At 43.1% G+C, this 18,747-nt stretch overlaps 1 protein-coding gene across 1 annotated transcript; it reads right to left on the reverse strand.

Annotated features, from left to right (window-relative positions):
* Nucleotides 1-909: 909 nt before the first annotated feature.
* LOC146839482 (uncharacterized) lies at nucleotides 910-18,405 on the reverse strand. The gene is made up of 2 exons (XM_085651520.1): nucleotides 18,200-18,405; nucleotides 910-4,724 (listed from the first exon to the last, which is right to left on the reverse strand). The coding sequence occupies exon 2, from the start codon at nucleotides 4,012-4,014 to the stop codon at nucleotides 2,713-2,715; it is 1,302 nt and encodes a 433-aa protein (XP_085507646.1). The 5' UTR covers nucleotides 4,015-4,724; nucleotides 18,200-18,405; the 3' UTR covers nucleotides 910-2,712.
* Between the last annotated feature and the right edge of the window lie 342 nt (nucleotides 18,406-18,747).

Genomic DNA, 18,747 nt, shown 5'->3' on the forward strand with positions numbered 1-18,747 from the left:
TTAAAAGGGAAATCCCCCTCTGAGTGGCATAGTACACCCAGTAATTTGTATAACCTCCTGTTGATTTTGGACCCGTGGCCTTTTTTGTAATATGAATAATTAGTGGGGAGTTGGCCCACGCAGCTCCTCTAGCCCCCTTGTGTGATTGCGTGTTTACACAACACCAGACACAATGTTGCACACTTCCAACCAAGGTCTCTAAGGAAGCATATCCACTTTCAACAGTTTTACAAATTTGGAGAAACTGTTCTAATAAGGCTCTTTGAAAAACAACAGAAATCCTTGAAGGATAAATTGGTGAAAGAGGTTATCCCAGAAGGACTGAAGCAGGCGAATAAGAGGCCAAGAATCATAGACAACCTCCTGATCCCTAATGCATGAGTAAGAGAAGAAAGCATGGCCGTGGTTGTCATGTGTAATCCCTTAGCAAATTGTATTAAACGGATTACAAAAATAAATTGGAGAATGTTGGAGGTTGGTAAGAAGAATCTATCACAGTTCCCCTCTGATTCAACTGAGGTCAGAACCTCAGAAACCCTCACAACAATGACCGACATACCTGGGGCGGTTGGTGTAAGTGCATCAGACCGTCCGCCCTACTTATGGTAGGCATTCTGACCTACTTGTTTTTCTTCAGGAGCACTATGAAAAGACTGGCAGTCTCTAACAGAAAAATACTAGGAAAAAATGACCCTTCTTCCGAAGGAGAAAGGGCTCTCGGAGAAAACCCATCCGGGATTATTAGATAAAGAAGCGCTGTATAAGAAGCTTAAAATAAAAATGTAAGTCAATTTTGTATTTGACAAATGCATATTTAAATCCCTCGTATGACAGAATGCTTTCAAGTACTCAGCATTCTGTAGCATTTTTATGGATTATTAACAAGAGGAGTGCCACAATACACGCATATTTTTCTTTTTCCAAAATAAATCCGGTATTTATTGACACCTCCATTGCCAAATGATCTAGGCTCTTTGCTGACATCACAAATTATCTTTATAGTTTAGGGAAGAAATCACATTTAACATCTCTTTCCATACAACCAGCAGTCAAATACCATGAATGCAAATACATTTTTTTATTACATATCAAAAAACATACATTTGTTAGTAATATGTCAAATCTAGTCATCATTGTGTACATTTCATAGCATTATGACTGTTCTTGCTGTATAATAAATTAGTTCATGTTAACGTTAAAGTAAATTGAGTTTGATCCTAGTACACACCTCTGTAGTGTGGTTTGTAAAGGCTCTTGGATGTCCATACATAGGTGGTGTTTGGATTTTTGGTTATGTATCATTAATACAGATTTATAAAGTATTGGGTTTCAAATGTATTATGCCACTAATGGCCGTACAAACCACTTGTTCCTAAATTTAATTTGTTCAGTTTAGAACTTGTTGCTGTTAACGTGAAAGTAATGTGAGTTTGACCCTGGAGCAAACCCCTGTAGTGTGTTATGTATAAGGATGGGTGTGCTGAAGAGCAGTCTTGTTGCTGTTCCTCACTGGCTGTGTGGTGGTGGTGGTGATGATGATGATGGTCGGCAGCAGGAAAAACTTCCCAGACTCAGCACTTTGTTAAAATGACCTCGGTGGAAAGCATTAGTTTTTACTATCTTTGGCTACTGAAGATGTATCCTTTCTTCTGATGTGCATATTATATTGGTGAACTCCTTCAATTAAGCAAGGCTGGGCCATAAGAACACTGTGTATTTGGCTGTTCCAGCAACACAAAAGCACCTTACAGATGATTCAGAATCCTACGATCTATCTTATTTGTGGTCTGAGGACATCCCAACGGCATCACAAAGATTCAATGTTTGCTCATGAGGCAGCACGTACTTTTATGTCCATTCATTCACCGGCAGTTTATAAAACAAGTGTTTCTTTTTACTTGTAAACACAAACCTCAATATCATTTATGTGAAAAATCTGTATCATTTGTGTTCCTTTACTTCTGAATCCAGATGTATTTTCCAGTGCCAAGGTTCAAGAAATGTAAAGCAGGGAGTCGATAGTTCTGGACTCTAAGAGCTGGAATTCTTTACTGCTCAAGATTCAATCTTTACCTAACCATCAAGCTTTCAGAAACCTATTCAGAACTAAACTTTTCAACAGCTCTCTCTCCGATCCATAATTCTGCCATCATGCACTGATTCTGTCCTTTCAGCAGTTAGGAGTTGGTTGGGTGATTCTTTGTAAATAAGACACGTCTAAAATATATTCATATACAATTAATCTCACCGTGAATCATTTACATAGTCAGTGGTGAGCCAGCAAATTTCCCAAGAGTCCACCTTGATATTGGACACCGCTGAGGAAGTGCCACTATGGTGGGTGCTTTTACATATGCATGTGATGATCGAAATGAGCATCATTTTTTCCCACGTCAGGGCTTCGGAGGTAAATGTTGTGCACTGCAGGTATTAACTCTCAGAGTTACAGGTCACATTTTCCTACTTTGACTTCTTGTGCCTTTGGACGCTGTTCTCTAGCAGCTGTCATTGAACCAGTTCTTGCACAAAATGGCCAAACACCAAAACCAGCTACAAATATTCTCCAGTCTGTGCTTGTTAAACTTATTTAAGTGTGTTGTTTTTATAGGTGTTATCACTAATCCCTGTAGTTAGCTGAAAATCCTTTCTGCAACTACTTCCAAATCCACTGCAATGGTATGGTTTCTCCCCTGTATGTGTTTGCTGATGTCTTCATAGAATTGATAATCGACTAAAGCACTTCACACACTCACTGCACTTGAATGGCTTTTCTCCAGTGTGTATTCTCTGATGATTCCTTAATTTTGAAGATTCGTTATAACTACCTCCACATTCGCTACAATGGAATGGTTTCTCCCCTGTGTGTGATCGCTGATGTATTTTGAGTTGTGATAAACGACTGAAGCTCTTCACACATTCACTGCAATGGTACGGTTTTTCCCCCGTGTGTGTTCGCTGGTGGCGCCGGAGGGTTGATAAACGACTGAAGTTCTTCACACATTCACTGCAATGGTAAGGTTTATCCACTGTGTGTGTTCGCTGATGTCCTCGTAGGTGTGATAACTGACTGAATCTCTTCACACATTCACTGCAATGGTATGGCTTTTCCCCAGTGTGTGTTCGCTCATGTCCTTGTAGGTGTGATAACTGACTGAATCTCTTCACACATTCATTGCAATGGTATGGCTTTTCCCCAGTGTGTGTTCGCTGATGTCTTTGGAGATGTGATAACTGACTGAAGCTCTTCACACATTCACTGCACTGGAATGGCTTTTCTCCTGTGTGTGTTCGGTGATGTATCCTGAGAGTTGAGGAATGACTAAAAGAACTTCCACATTCATTGCAATGGTATGGCTTTTCCCCAGTGTGTGTTCGCTGGTGACTTCGCAGGATTGATAATTGACTGAAGCTCTTCACACATTCACTGCACTGGAATGGCTTTTCTCCAGTGTGTGTTCGCTGATGATTCCTTAATTTTGAAGATTCCTTAAAACTACTTCCACATTCGCTACAATGGAATGGTTTCTCCCCTGTGTGTGATCGCTGATGTATTTTGAGGTGTGATAACTGACTGAAGTCCTTCACACATTCACTGCAATGGTACGGTTTTTCCCCAGTGTGTGTTTGCTGATGTCTTCGCAGGATTGATAATTGACTGAAGCTCTTCACACATTCACTGCACTGGAATGGCTTTTCTCCAGTGTGTATTCGCTGATCATTCCTTAATTTTGAAGATTCCTTAAAACTACTTCCACATTCGCTACAATGGAATGGTTTCTCCCCTGTGTGTGATCGCTGATGTATTTTGAGGTGTGATAACTGACTAAAGTTCTTCACACATTCATTGCATTTGCATGATGCTTCTCCTGTGTGTGTTTGTTGATGGCTCTTTGGTAGTGATGACAAACTAAAGCTCTTGCTGCATGTGTTTGATTCTTCTTTCTTGGTTAGTGTCTCTGGGTCGGGTTTATAATTGTCTGCTTCCCATGACTGTGTTTCCTGAAGAGCTAACATGGTTGATAAAGCACTTGTGTTATTCTCACATTCTCTGTATGTGTGTGGTATGTTGGATGCTTGATTTCAGATTTCACAACGAAATACAAGACTCACCAACAACATATATTATAATTGTGGCAAGTAAAGCTTATTTGTAGGTGGTTATGTCTTTAGATTGTATAATGGTTTTGCATGTTTATGGGTAAAGATTAGTCTTCCTTCAGGTCGATGCAAATTGGGACAGTCTGTTGTAGATCAACGACTCTCTCTTTCCTTTATTCTTCAGATGTCTGGCTCCACTCCATTGTGCTTTTCTCTTGCTCCTGTGGTTTAGCCAGAAATAGTTTACAATATAACCAGCGCACTGAATGGTGGTCTGCCATCATTACAGGAAACAGAGCAATGATGTATCCACCTCACACCGATCCAATGATCAAAGCTTTGAGACTTATTTATACAGGCAGTAGTTAGTTATTGTTGTTGTGTTATATTTCTAGAGGTCATTTCTTCGTCTTGTGGTGTGGAGGTGCACAGCTCAGGTTCTTACATCCACTGAATTGCTCTTGACTGCTTCTTCCAGGATCTATCAGTTTATGTTCAGGTTCCTCAGTCTCTGACTGTGCAGCTCTTTACCTGAATATTGGAGCTCATTTTTTCTGACGGCTTTTTGGAGATTTACACGATTATTGTCATTATTCATAATCATTTGTGCATTCAAGGCTGGTTTCCTGTTGGATGTAAAGAGATTTATCACTAAATGGAAATGTAAGAGAATGTAAATACACAATATTTAAATATTTGTAAAAGACATCTCTTCTTTACCATTTTTTAAAGTAACCAAGAGACATTTCACCATACACAGATATTTAACTAAATGTTCTATTGAACATGCCACAACGTAATTCAGAAAAGGAGGTGATTTACCAGTGTTTACAGAGTAACTTAGTAAAGAAAGGGCACTCACGGAGCACCCATTCGCTAGAGGTATAGCTTTAGGAAGACGCACATGGTCAAGATTTCATTTAACAGGGCTCGAAAAATCTGAAAAATGGTACTAGTCCTGCAGGTCTAGTACCTTAAAAAATCTCATCGACCTAACAGTAACCTACTTGACCTCCGTCTCTGAAAGCGTAGCAAAAGTGACAAGATAACAAGATTTAAAGGCATCTTTATTGCTCATTTACTTTGTGAGCAATAAAAAGGCCTTTAAATCTTGTTATGTTGTCACATTTGCTCCGTTTTCAAAGACGGAGGACAAAAGTTAGTAGGTTTTCCTACTCGCCAGAAAGGGCGAATGGGACATAAAAGTAGCTCGAACACATAAAATTTACCTCGCAAATGCGAGCGGTCGAGTGGATTTGTCGAGCCCTGTTTAAACAAGAAGACATTGTGGAAAAAGAGATGAATCAGGATATGCTGCTTCAGTTTTACGAAGTGTATAATAACGGTAACTCTTCAGGAAGTGTATGACAAAGGAAACTCTTCACGATGTAATAAAGGTAACACTTCAGGAAGTATATAACAAATGCAGCTCCATTCACACTGTTCTTGACAATACTTTCCTGTTCACACAGGATCAGCTGAAGTTCCAACTCCTATCTTTACTTTTCTGTTTGTTAAGTTATCTTTGCACTTACCTGGGGTTGGTACAATCATTTGTGGGAAGATTGCAGCATTTATAATAGAGATTTAATCACTGCCAGTGATATACCTTCGATATCCCTACTGCCAAGAAGTGTGTGCTTTTTGTCTTTTTCTACCTTACCATGGTATCTGACTTAATGTCTGACGTTTGCTTTAACTCGTCTAAGAAGCGGTCAGACGGACGCGCGCTGCTCCCGGAAGATATACATCTATTTTGTCATCACTGAATATTTAGTCAAGGCTCCCAACATGTGATTCCAACCAGCTGCTGGATGTCAATTGAGCCCATAGATGAGACTCCAACTGGCTGGTGGAGATCCTCTGAGCAACAGTGCCATTGCAGTTAGGAAGAACTCTCCTGATTGTGGTACTACTACTGAACTTGAACATTAGTGAAGTTTAACCTTGGAATTGATTCACGCCTCCAAATTCCTGATCTCATTCATTGAAGAGTCTGCTTTGTGGCTGTCCACTCCTCCGTTCACAGTCCTGAGGAAGACCTGCTCTGATGCATACCAGTGTGCGCTGCTTCCAGGGTCGAAACGTCGACATCTAACATATGTCCACACAGTTCTCTTGATCACGATTTGATTCATCAATGGGTCTCGCATTCCATGTGTAAAATCATATAGGACAATACTTGAAAGATTTTTTTTCTTCCTTTTTTCATGTCACCAATGTATTTGTCATGTATATAGTGTACTGTTCATTTCACTATTCACTATATGTCACTCTCTCATGACAGTCACTCATTGTCTTCCTGCAATTTAATTTGTATTTGTGACAGCCAGCGGTATTCAATACCCTTTACAATATATGATTAAATCTATTTCTCGTGTTGGTGTGTTCGTTTGTTTGTATGTGCTTTAAATACTCTTTGGTTCGGTAAAGTAAATATATTACTCAAAGCAATTGTATAAACCCGATAGAACCATTTGTTCTATTTAATTCCGTTTGCTGCGAGCATGATACTCTGTGGGTGGTTGGGGCGTTGGCAGAGTGGGACAAGATGTCCGTTGCTTGAGGGTGAATGCAGCATTTAAACCTTTGGGCATTTCTTAAATTCAGCTTTACCTTATTCCGTGTTCATCACTTTCCATACTCCTGTCACGTGGGTGCTAGAGTCATTGTCGACATCTTTTAGTTAGCATGAGCCCGGTAGCCATGATGCTGCTTTTGCGCACAACACTACATGCCTTTATTTTTACGAAACTCTGTTCATGCCTTTCACATGAGAACTCTCTGCTGTGCTTGTTCTCTGTCTGTTCCTGGAGTTTAGTCTGAACATTGTGAGCAAGGTCGATAAACACAGACTCTTGTTATTCTGTTCTGGCCAGGCCCTAGCATCTTAGACAAAACATACCAAGGCATCTGTTCTTGCTGGAAGCTTGTACTTTGATATTATGGGGATACACGTTTGGGTGACACACACTTGGAAAGGGACCTTTCCAGGGAGAAGAGCAACATGCACCTGTGATGTAGAAATGCGATCTATGGCATGAGGTATGGGGTCTGCTGACAAAGCCCAGAAATCTTCTATTATATAATAATACTTCTGCTTACAAAGGGGAGGGTGGTTAGGCCTTATAGTCCTTTATCCACAGTCTTTATAACATGACATCTCCCCTTATGATACATTGCCTTGCTGCAATGCTAACTGTATTGATATTATACATGTTGCTGCTGGTTGTGGCACGTATACTGCATTTTTGAGCACGTTAGTCTGATCTTATTGTGGACAAGTACGAGAATGTGAGAGAAAAGGTGTGTCTTGTTACCGTGATTCCGGTAAGATACAGGAGTGTTGTGTTCTTGGTTGTCTTATCATTGGTTCCTCCGTTTGTGAGTAGGAGAGCGAGTGAGACACTATAGCTAGTCAGACCTGGGCTCGTGGGCACTAAGGTGGTAGGAAGGCTTAGCCCCTATACACCGAGGTCCCATAATCCTGCGCATGGTTCTGTGTATGTGCAGAAACCCTGCAACACTCCCTTATGTCTGTGTGCTCGCTCAGCAAGGTTCACTGACAACTAAATCAGGGGAGTGACTTGATGCACACGGCAGACATCAGCCATGGTTGACAGTACAAGGATCACAAGCATCAACAAAGAAGCTTGCCCGGGACATACAAATGGAGGAAGTGCACAGGTAGCTCCTTATGAGGTACAAATAGAGGAGGTGAACACGTAGCACACATTCCTTTTTGTGTCTGTTTCAGGCCTTCACTGGGCTGGGTATTGGTGTACACCGTCTTTTATTTCCGCAGCTGATAAGGGCACTTAGTGCATGGGTGCTACCACTTTGACCCTTTACAAGCGGGGGTGGGGTGAAGAGCCTTAGAAAGCAAAACACCTGGAGGTTGCCTGCCTTGGGGAGGAGATGAGGGTCCAGGTGTCAGAAGATATCACAGAGGCAGAGAAGCAAAATCGTCAGTCTGTTTGCAGAAAAGTAAAGGATTTTGAATCTTTCTAAGGTTAGGAGGCATAGAATTACATAGAGTCGGAGCTAGGACATGGAAGGAGTAACCTCCTGTTCTGGCTCTGCTGTGGCGAGGGATGTGGATGCACTGACAGAGAATAGTATTCTGGAGGGCATTTAAAATTGCATCTAGGCAGCTAGGTTGGGTGCTCCTTGCTTGCATAGGATTTTGTGAGAGATGCATAGGGCTTTGAACTTTGAGCGCTTTCCAATAGGTAGCCAATGGAGCTTGCTCAAAAGTTGGGAAGCAGAGCTGAATTGGTTCAGAATAGATATCTTTGAGCCCAAATAGAGACCACAATATTCACTTCACCTGCAGAGTCATTAATTTGGGGAACAAAAGTGACAACAGATCGTGTACAGGTAGGTTGAATGACACTCTACTGACGCAATGCCAAGACCCCTGGAAATCAGAGACAGGCTGGTACATATGGATAGAAGGTAAGAAGAAACTCAGTGTAGTCAGGTAGCTGTCAGTGTATTCCTTGTGTTTTAGGGGGAAAGGGACAATGCCCGTAGGGGGGGGGGGGGGGGGGACAGCAAAATGCAAGAGTATAACCTATAATAATGATATCCAGTGGGGCACCTCCACCATGATGAACTAATACTGGTAATGCAGCGCCCACGCCTACAGCCAGCTCGTCCCAGACTGGAGAGGGGTCTGCTCACTGGTCACCCTCTACACGGCAACATTGGTCATACCCGGAGTAATATTTCTGCACTGCATCACCATCCCATCAGCAAAGGCACCCCGCTTCTACACCAAGTACGCAGAAGATGGTCAGCTGGGTACTTTGGTTTGGACAGATTCAAGACATTTCTGAAGAGTTCTGGCTCTTCACCGATGCGCAAATATGTGTAGGAGGTTCAACCCGCTTCTTCATCGTGCAAACCAAGGCCTACACTCGGTGGCTGCAGATCACCAGGTGGGAACTGCTGAAAATGATGAACACCACTGAAGATGGCCTCAACAGAATGAAAAAATGCACACCATCTTACTCCCGGTGATGCAGCACCGGTATGTGTTGGACTTAATGAACACAATGGAAGGGTGTGTATGCGCCAAGATAGGTACAACCTGCTGTACCTTCATCCCCATGAAAAACCTATACAAAGGCTCACTGTCAACCTACAGCAGGTCATGATTAAAGAAGGTGGTGCCCCAAACATAGAATTGTTCACAGGTTTGTTTATGGATCGCAGACTTATGCAAAGCCTTGTTACCAGTGGTTGTAATCTTGCTCTTGCTGTGCTGCAACCTAAAACTAATATGTGCCTGTGTGAAGAAGGCTACCCAGAAAGCAGGGGGAATACGCCTGATTAGGACAGCCAATGCCAGGGGAAACGCTCGTACCACAAGCCAGAAAGAGGAACCGTCCATGCTCAAGACACTCAAATAGATGGGGGAATGTTAGCTTCGGATTAATTTATAGAAAGATCCCGCTCTTAGGAGTCCAGCACACCACAGAACAACTGTTGCCTGCGCTACCTAAATTCACCATAAAACACTTGTTACGGTTTCAGAGTGACACTTTATCCGATCAACGTAACACAGCCCCCTCTGTTCACCGCTAGCACTTCATGTGATGGAGACACCAGGGGCCAGATGTACTACCATGAAAATTTGTGACTCGCGAATTGCGCTCGATTGGAAGTTGCAATTTGACAGTCGGTAAACGCCATGTACAAAAGTGTCTGAGACACTGTTAGCGATTCCCAATGGGGTCACAAATTTCATGCCCCATGAATATTCATGAGGCACTTGCAAATTGCAACCCCATTGGGAATGGCTGGCCCTCCCAAGGATGGTGGCCTGCTGGGTTCAGCAGACCTCCATGTCTGGGACTGATTGAAAATAAAGCAGCTTTTTTTTTTAAAGCAGTCTGTTTTTGTTTCATTTTTTTAAGGGCAGGTGGTGGTCCCTGGGATCCCTAAAAATATGTACCTGTGCAGTTGCAAACGGGACCTCTTCCCTTCATTTTTTAAAGGCAGGTTGTGGACCCTGGGACCCTTAAAAAATATTTCCCCCTGCATTTGCAACGGGGACCCTTTCCCGTTTGTGAATGGGTTACCACCCTTTTGAAGAGGGTGGTAAATTACAAGTGTTTTGCAACCGCAATTGTGGTCACAAAACATTCTTACATAGGATAGCGAGTCGCTATTAGGAAGGGACCCCCTTGGAACGGCCCTTCCTAATAAAGAGTCTCAAATCCTATTTAGTGAGTTCCAAAAAATTGTGACTCGCTACATAGGGTATGTACATGGCCCTATTGTATCTTGCAAGCGCAAAGGGGTCGCAAATCCGTTTGCGCATGCAAAATAGGGTCGCCCACCTGGCCCGAGATATGGAACAAGTCTCAACACACCTGGGAGATTGCAGCAGTAAATCTCATATGGCCCCAGGATGTAATACCTAAAGAAACAAGTCAGATGCACACACTCATAAACACAAATAAATGCACAGCACAGAGCCTGCATTCCGGCTAAGGACGATTCCAGAGCAGCCAGTCAGTTGCACTCATCAAATAAAGCCCAAACAATGCCTAGCAGTAAGCGAGATAATACACACAACACACCCAGCCACCTGGACCACCTCAGAATGTGACTTTCAGTTGGTATTTATGGTCCCTTCTATCAGAGGGAATCAAACATGTAAAGACACAATTTATGATCCACTGTACCAGTATTTCCTGCCCAAAGGGGGACAAGCTTCACTTTATTGCACCGGGCGTACAGAATAAAGCATGCCATGTACCTAATGCAAAGGGAATTTCAGCACGCAGCTGTAGGAGATGTGGCTGATGTTCCTGGCCATTATTGTTTAATTAAATGTAAACTGTTCCTGATTGCCAAGCCTCGCTGTTCTCCTTTTTGATAATCAGAACCTGCTTCAACATAGCAATGGTTACAACATTCCACATTATCTGCAGTTACGGATCATCTATATTTCCTTTCTGATGACATGGGTTTACAAGAGTTCTTGTTGGGTCCTAGGTCACCACATTCCAAAAGATTCATATACACCACTTACAATGAACTGTGGAAACCGTTGAACGCTTAAGATAAATTGACAGGATTAATTTGGAAACTGCATTGGCTGTTGTGGACAATGCCTTGACAGCATGGTCAAATCACATATATTCTTTAAATATTATTGTATCTTATGCATTCTATGTTACACTTAATGACACGCCTCTCTTACAGCATGCACAAAGTCAACTGAGAACGATTCTGCCATTGATTGGAAATAGCAGGTTTTAAAATCAAACCGTGGGCCTTAGAAATGTCTAAACACAACAGAATTGTTTTTGCTTTAAAATTTAACACACACACAAAGACTGATGCAAAAAAAGATGGAGGCTAACCATTCTACACAGGCTGGCTTTGTGATACATCTTAGTCAGGTATGGCAGTTTAGGCTAACCCAAGGTATCTGGCAAAGGGTAGGTCTGTTTCCATGTTTCCCTTGGGGAGTAATAAAGTGGTCATGTTCGTGGTTGCTGATACCATCTGGCACCCTAGTGAGTTTAGGGGGTTCAGATCGGGCACTGTGAGCTAGTTAGGAACCAGGCCAACAATTCCTGATGATACTCGTGAACCAAGTTCCCATATTTTGACGTTTATGTTGTGCAGAATACACAGTCCTACTTAATTTGTAGGAACCGTAGAACATTCAAATCGGTAGGACGCAGGCAAAAAGGAATTGGGTTTCAAGTCAGTACAAAAGGAAAAGAACATCCTTTCAAGCTCAAAGGGATAACTTGCAACAGGGGTCCCACTGAGGGTGCATTCAGTAAAGAACTGTCAGGTGACAGACGTGTCCCAGCAGCACCCATTATAGTGAGTTGTTAACTTGGGTAATGGGCCCCTGTTGGACTCAATCTAGCAGCAATCACCATTTTGGAAGGGGACACGGATGTTCCTAGGTGCATCCATTCAAATATCATGGGGTCTGTGTTGTTAGTTATCCTCCAAGGGAGGAAGGTCATTACCCTGAAGGATGCAGGTGCAGACAGGACTATAGTTGGAAGGGAGTATCCAGAGCACGAGGAGATTCTCTCTAGTGCCGGATGGCACAGGCTGGCTATCCAGTGGGGATGACATGGAGTGCCCATTGCCCGAGATGAGGTAGAAATTAATGTCACATCTACAACGGCCAATGAAGGTTGAGCGAGAAGCAAGGTGTATTGATGTGATTAACCCTGGTTAAGTACTGTTGTGTCCCCAAACACAATTTAACACCACAGGACACAGTAGCTTAGTCTTCAGTATTTATTCGTGGGGACAACGAGCCACCGCTCCACTCGCGACAGAAGAGAGGCACCAACTGTCTTTCTTAGAACTCCCCGCATCCCAACACCATGACAACACATGGGGTTCTGTATAGAACCTTAAACAAGCATATCTAGGTACAACATATTACCTCCTTTGGTTAAAAACAACCAAATTAAAAGCATACAATAAAAATAAACGAAGAAACAATAATTAACAAAAGTCAGAATGCCTGAACATGGAAATACAAGAAAAATATCCAGTATAGAACAATTAATGCAGATGAGATAACATAGAAATTTTGAAAAGTTCATCGTAAACTCCAAGGAACTCGTCTAACACGAATAGACCTCCTTGGCACATGACTTGTCATAATGGTTTCAGAAGCATTACCTGAAGGTACATTAGTTGGTCCAGAATGAGAATTACCTGCAGAAACATTAGTTAGTCCAGAAGGCAAAACAACATCACCCCTGGTGCCATTACAATTATGTACAGTAGAGTGAACTTTCAAAACTTTTCCCGCATTCCACCAATGCCCACCACGTACCATAATGGCACCACCACAAACTTTCTCGACACAGACAGGTTCACCAAAGGACATACCACCTTTTGTGACAAAATTAGTGTTTCTGACCCGAACCATGTCCCCAGGACGCAAATTGACTGCCTTGGCTGACTTCTTTTGATCATACCTGTCGGACATCTTCTGCGCAACTTCGACTCGAGATTCTAAAGCAACATGATCCACCCAACATGAAACTTTGTCACAAACAGTTCTTAAAAGCCAAGCTGGATAAAGAGCAGAAGTGGGTACTCTACCTTTGAGTGAAACAAAGGGTGCAACTATTGTGAGAGAATGTGGCGTTGTGCGATAACACCACAACATGGATCTGACAGCACCCTCCACATCAAAACAATTATGTTTAGTCCACTTAATGCATTCCACCACAACCCTGTTCATCCTTTAAACCAGACCGTTGGTTTGCGGATGTCCAACCGAACTTCTTAGATGTTTCACGCCAGATTCATTCAAAAACACGCTCATTTCCTGATTGACAAACTGCACACCATTATCAGAAACTAGAGCCTCTGGAAACCCTTCTCTTATAAAGATCTATTTAAGGAAAAGAATAGCATTGCTTGCTGTGGGAGAAGCACAAAACTTGACTTCAGGCCACTTGCTGTGAAAATCCATTAACACAAACGCAAAGCGTAAGTTGGAGGGAAGAAAATTGAACGGACCCACCAAATCAATCCCCACCTTAAGCCATGGCTTTATAGGAAAAGAGATGAGCTGAAGAGGAGATCTGGGAATGTTGTATTCTGGGGTGTCTTATCACTTGTTTCTCTGTGAGTGAGTAGGTGAGCAAGTGAGACACTATAGCTAGTAGGTCCTGGGCTTATGGGTACTCAGGTGGTAGGATGACTCAGTCCCTACTCACTAAGAACCCATAATCCTACGCATAGCTCTGTTCTTGGGCAGAATCCCTGCAACAGGGCCCTCTCTAAATTGTGTCCTGTCTGACATCCTACCCTGGGAGGCTTGATCAGTATCTTTAGTTGGGTCACAACCCTGCCCCTTGGAATGCAGGTGCCAATTCTACCCCTTCTTAACCAACCCAAGAAGGCCCCTCAAAGTCAGAGTTCTGCAATTTCTTTTGTGCCCCTAGATTATGGCTGTATTATTCGGAATGCACAAATGTTACTGTCCCCCCAGAACCCAGCTGTGAATTGGAGACCGTCAGATAGGCACATAGAGCCACGAGCACAGAAATGCCCACTTTCTCAAAGAGGTATTTCCAACATTGTAATGTCGGATCTACTCGCTCCACCGGAGAGGGTTAGCTATTTTGAATTCATCAATATCAAACACTATACTGCCACACTTCTGCATGCAAGAAATCCAGCTTCTGCGCCTTTCCACAGAACCCTCACAACAATCCAATGCAGGAAACATGCCCTACTGGACCGAACACACCACCTGGTGCCATTCATTACCAGTGCATGTAGCACAAACGCACACATGCCCTACCTCTTCCCGACACCGCACCCTGTCACTAGGAAGTACTCCGATATAGCAAGAGAATTGCAGAACCTTTCCAAGTAGCCTTTTAAATCCCAAGCCAAGTAACAGTAACCTACACACACAGACCCCGTCATGGCAAACCTGTGGCACGTTTAAAGAGCTACCTCCGTGGGTGGCACAACCAGTGCAGCAGGCCCATGGAGGAGCCTTTGAGTTACATGTTCTAGATATATATCTCACCTATAGACAAAGTATTTACAGCTAACTCAATTCAGCCAATCATGTCTACACTAATCGCCAGTATGTATATGACGGGCAGAGCATTTTGGCACTAAATGGCAGTGTCAAAAGGGCTCAAAATCCTAAGTCTAGCACATAGATCAGCGGAAAACCGGAAGGGAGAAAAGCAAAAAAAAGTCCAGGAAATGCACCATAGAAGGCGCCATTTCCAACAGAACTTATTAGGACTGGTATGTAGGATACAAAATTACAGATCTGTGCAGTATGTGTATTAACCTACGTGGAAGCTTACATTTGGCAATGAACCAACGTGATATGCTGAACTCATAAGCTGCTCCAGTAACATCAGAGCCTCGAGTGAGCAAATCAGGTTTGCCGAAAGGGAGTAGCCTTGACGAAGTTAGTAGACGTGCTCTGCCCAACATCTCGTAAGCGATTTGTCATCTCGTTTTAGACAGTATTCTAACTTCCGAGAATTTCTCATTTATTAACGTGCCTTCAGGGTTTGACTACAGGCGTCCCTTCAACTCCTCGAAGGTCTCATGAGGCCCAGTGAAGGTCTCTGATCATGTATGTAATTAACCTCAATGTTTATATGTTTGTAATGTCTTGTTAGTCCAATTATCACAGCATTTTCCCACTTTATACGCACTGTTTTGGTGTATTTTCACCACAGTGAATCACCAATGATTTTTAACCCATTGTAGACCAGAAGGTCGAGCCATTTTTTTAACCTTTTTCTTTCTCTTCGTACCTCTGCAAGACTTTTGAGATTTTAAGCAAACCAATTAGGTGCTGTATATATTTTTGTCCTTATTTTTATCACTTTAACTGTGCTGATAGCAACATCAGGAGTGGGAGCATCATTTCTCCTTTGAGGTCCTGACGAAAAGCCTTGGGGTAGGGCCTGAAACTAGTCGACCAACCAGGGAAACAGTAGGTAGTCACGCCTCAAGCATTTCCCGCTTGTCCCCAGATTTCTGTAACTCATTTAGGGGTAGAAAAAAAAAATGTTTTTGTCACACTATTTGATATTTTTAACGTTCACTTCCAAAACCCACTCCATCTTCATAACAAGACCACATAGGTGTATAGGTGTACAGGGACACCCTTATTTTTCTATTAAGTGCTCCCGTGAATTTGTAGGTAGCAGCATGCCCCATCCATAGAGGGCAGGGATGGACCATGATGACGCATGCCACCGAGGGGAGACCTGGGGAAGGGGTGAGGGTTATTTGAAAGAAAACGTTTCTTCTTTCTTTACAGTCCTAGCAAGGAGTGCGCTTTCCTTCTGCAATACAAGGGACTCTCTTTCTGGTTATTTGACAAGTTTCATGGAGGACGAGTCCCTATCTCTCCTACCTTTACTCTCCCCCTTGTGATTTGACATTAACCTATTTATACAGGAGGACGGTTGGAACCTAGGACCTCCTAGCTATCTCACTAGAGTTAAAATTGGTAACACGCAGGAAAATACACTGATTCCTCCATTTGGTTCATTTACAACGTTTGTTGATTGGGAATAAATCCCAGATCCACAGCTCTAAAGTTGGTTCAATTATTGGTGCCACTAAACAGCACATTACACCTATAACTCTTGAAGACTCACATTCAATTCACACTTAAATCACATTTTTAGCTCACAACATAATTAAACTTTTGGAAATTTCCACATAATGTTCATTACATTTCTTTTCCTGCCCTTCTTTAAGAAATCTCAGTCCCACCCCTACTAACGTATTTCTTTCACATTTTGATCAATATCTATTAACTACTTTACTCCACCCTTCGTGTTTTTCTGTCTGTGTCACTCTTATTTCTCTATTCTGGCCACTTCTAGCATTTTCTGCTTGTTCATCTTGTTCTCCCCTTACTGCTGAAGTGACAAGCAGAGCAGAATGGAATACTTTACATAGACTCCTATATCATAGTACAATCCTCATCAACACACAGTTGACGAGAGAGTACAGTAACCCTTTGCAGCATTATCATACAAGTAGCCTTGGGTGCTTTTGTCACTCACACATTTGGAGGTTGTGCTGAAGTCTCACTCAAACCTGCCTAATTCTACCAAACTATGGGGAAGAACTTCACACGTGACTTTGCTCAGACGTCTACAGTGTGCCGAGAAGTACCTGACTATTCTGCACAGCGCAGTTCCTCTTACATCTAGTGATCCTAAAGATTTCTGTACAGAGAGGAAAGGCCAATAAGAGTGACTGACAGTCGCCAACATCTGCTAAGACAGACACCCTTTAAAAAGACACACTGTAGACGTGTCTCATAACAACACACACACACACACAAACACACACAGCCTGCAAAGACAACGCTACCCTGTTCACATGAACACACATAAAACCCGCAGAGATTAATCAAAAACACAGACACATACTGCTTGGAAGGCCTCCTACCTGGCAGACCCAAGGTCAATGCACATACACACAATCCCTGCAGCAGACACACAAAATCTGCAGCAGATAATGCTATAAGCCAACCTATGCCGCTGGAAACTATTGCAGTGACTGAAGTTTTACTTAGACTGAGATAGGAAAACAGGGGCAAAGGGGCACGGGCAGCAGGGAAGCCTTGACAGTAAACTGCCTGGGGGACATGCTTCTGACACAGGGGTACAGGTGGGCAAGTCAACAAACAGCGAGAGCCGAGCAAAGAATGTGCACAGATTTCTCATAGAGCGCTAAGATGCAGTGCAATGTGAACAGATTTTTCACAGTGCAGTAAGATGCAGTGCAGTGGCACAAATTCCTCAGTACAGTAAGATGCATTGTAGTGACACAGATTCCTCATAGTGCAGTAAATGCAGTGTACATAGATCTGTCACAGTGCATTAAGATGCAGTGCAGCGTGCACAGATTCCTCATAGTGCAGTAAGATGTAGTGCACAGATTCCTCACAGTGCAGTAAGATGCAGTGCAGCATGCACAGATTTTTCACAGTGCAGTATATGGCAGTGTAGTGCATAGATTCCTCATAGTGCAGTAAGGTGCACTGCAGCATGTACAGATTCCTCATAGTGTAGTGAGATGCACTGCAGCGTGTACAGATTCCTCACAATATAGTAAGATGAAGTGCAGGGACACAGATTTCTCATAGTGCAGTAAAATGCAGTGCAGTACACTGATTCCTCACAGTGCTGGAAGTTCAGTGCAGTGGTCCAGATTCTTCAGTGCAGTGACACAGATCCCTCATAGTGCAGTAAGATGCACTGCTGTGTGTACAAATTCCTCATAGTTCAGTAAAATGCAGTGCAGCATGCACAGATTTCTGATAGTGCAGTACAATGCAGTGCAGCAGGCACAGATTTCTGAGTAAGATGCAAAGCACCGTGCACAGATCTTAATACAAATAATGACCACAAACACCCACAGGGCCAGAAGAAAAGCCTCCGTCCTCTCCCACTCTTCTTCTCCCCCTGTCCCCTCCCTCCCCCCCAAAGAAGAGCCCGGCTCCTGATAGAGAATTTCTCCAGGATTATACCGTCTATTTCTACAAACACAGCAGAAGGTGCTGACAATCTCCTACCTGAGCAGAAACCTGTACCGACATTTCCAAGCTCTCTCCTTCTCCTAGGGTGGAGGTGGGGCAGGTGCACATCTGGGGTCTGGGAGGGCTGTGAGGGTCTGGAGATGAAGATAATTGGACAGAAAGACAGGGCGTCCTTTGCCCTCTGCGGCAGGCTGGACACAGACGAAGAGGCCGGAAGTGATGTCAGCATCTGCTGCTGGTGCTGTCTCTGCCGGTGCTGACCTGGAACAGGAAACCCTTCTCCCTTTCATACAATGTGCCCAAGGATTAATCTCAGCAGGCGAGGAGCGCCCTCTACTGGCCACTAACAGAACCTCCATTTCCAGGCTCCAGGAGAGAATACATTTCACACGAACAAACATTTTGTGGCAGGAAAGACCTATGTTTTTAGATGCCACAGATATGGATGTTTTTAAGACACACACAGTCCAAGTTACAGGGTCTCACTCTCGGTTGCTGCTGTAGAAAAGTATTTACAGCTTCAATTCACATGAGCATCTTCAAAACACTGATGAGGAGGACTAAAGAGTATTTACAGGAAGTTG

The sequence above is a fragment of the Triturus cristatus genome, chromosome 4_1, assembly GCF_964204655.1.
Source record: "Triturus cristatus chromosome 4_1, aTriCri1.1, whole genome shotgun sequence".
NCBI classification, from domain to species: Eukaryota; Metazoa; Chordata; class Amphibia; order Caudata; family Salamandridae; genus Triturus; species Triturus cristatus.

What these genes read in the sequence shown, in the direction of transcription:
- LOC146839482 (XM_085651520.1), bottom strand. Translation starts at nt 4,014, where the DNA reads ATGTTAGCTCTTCAGGAAACACAGTCATGGGAAGCAGACAATTATAAA.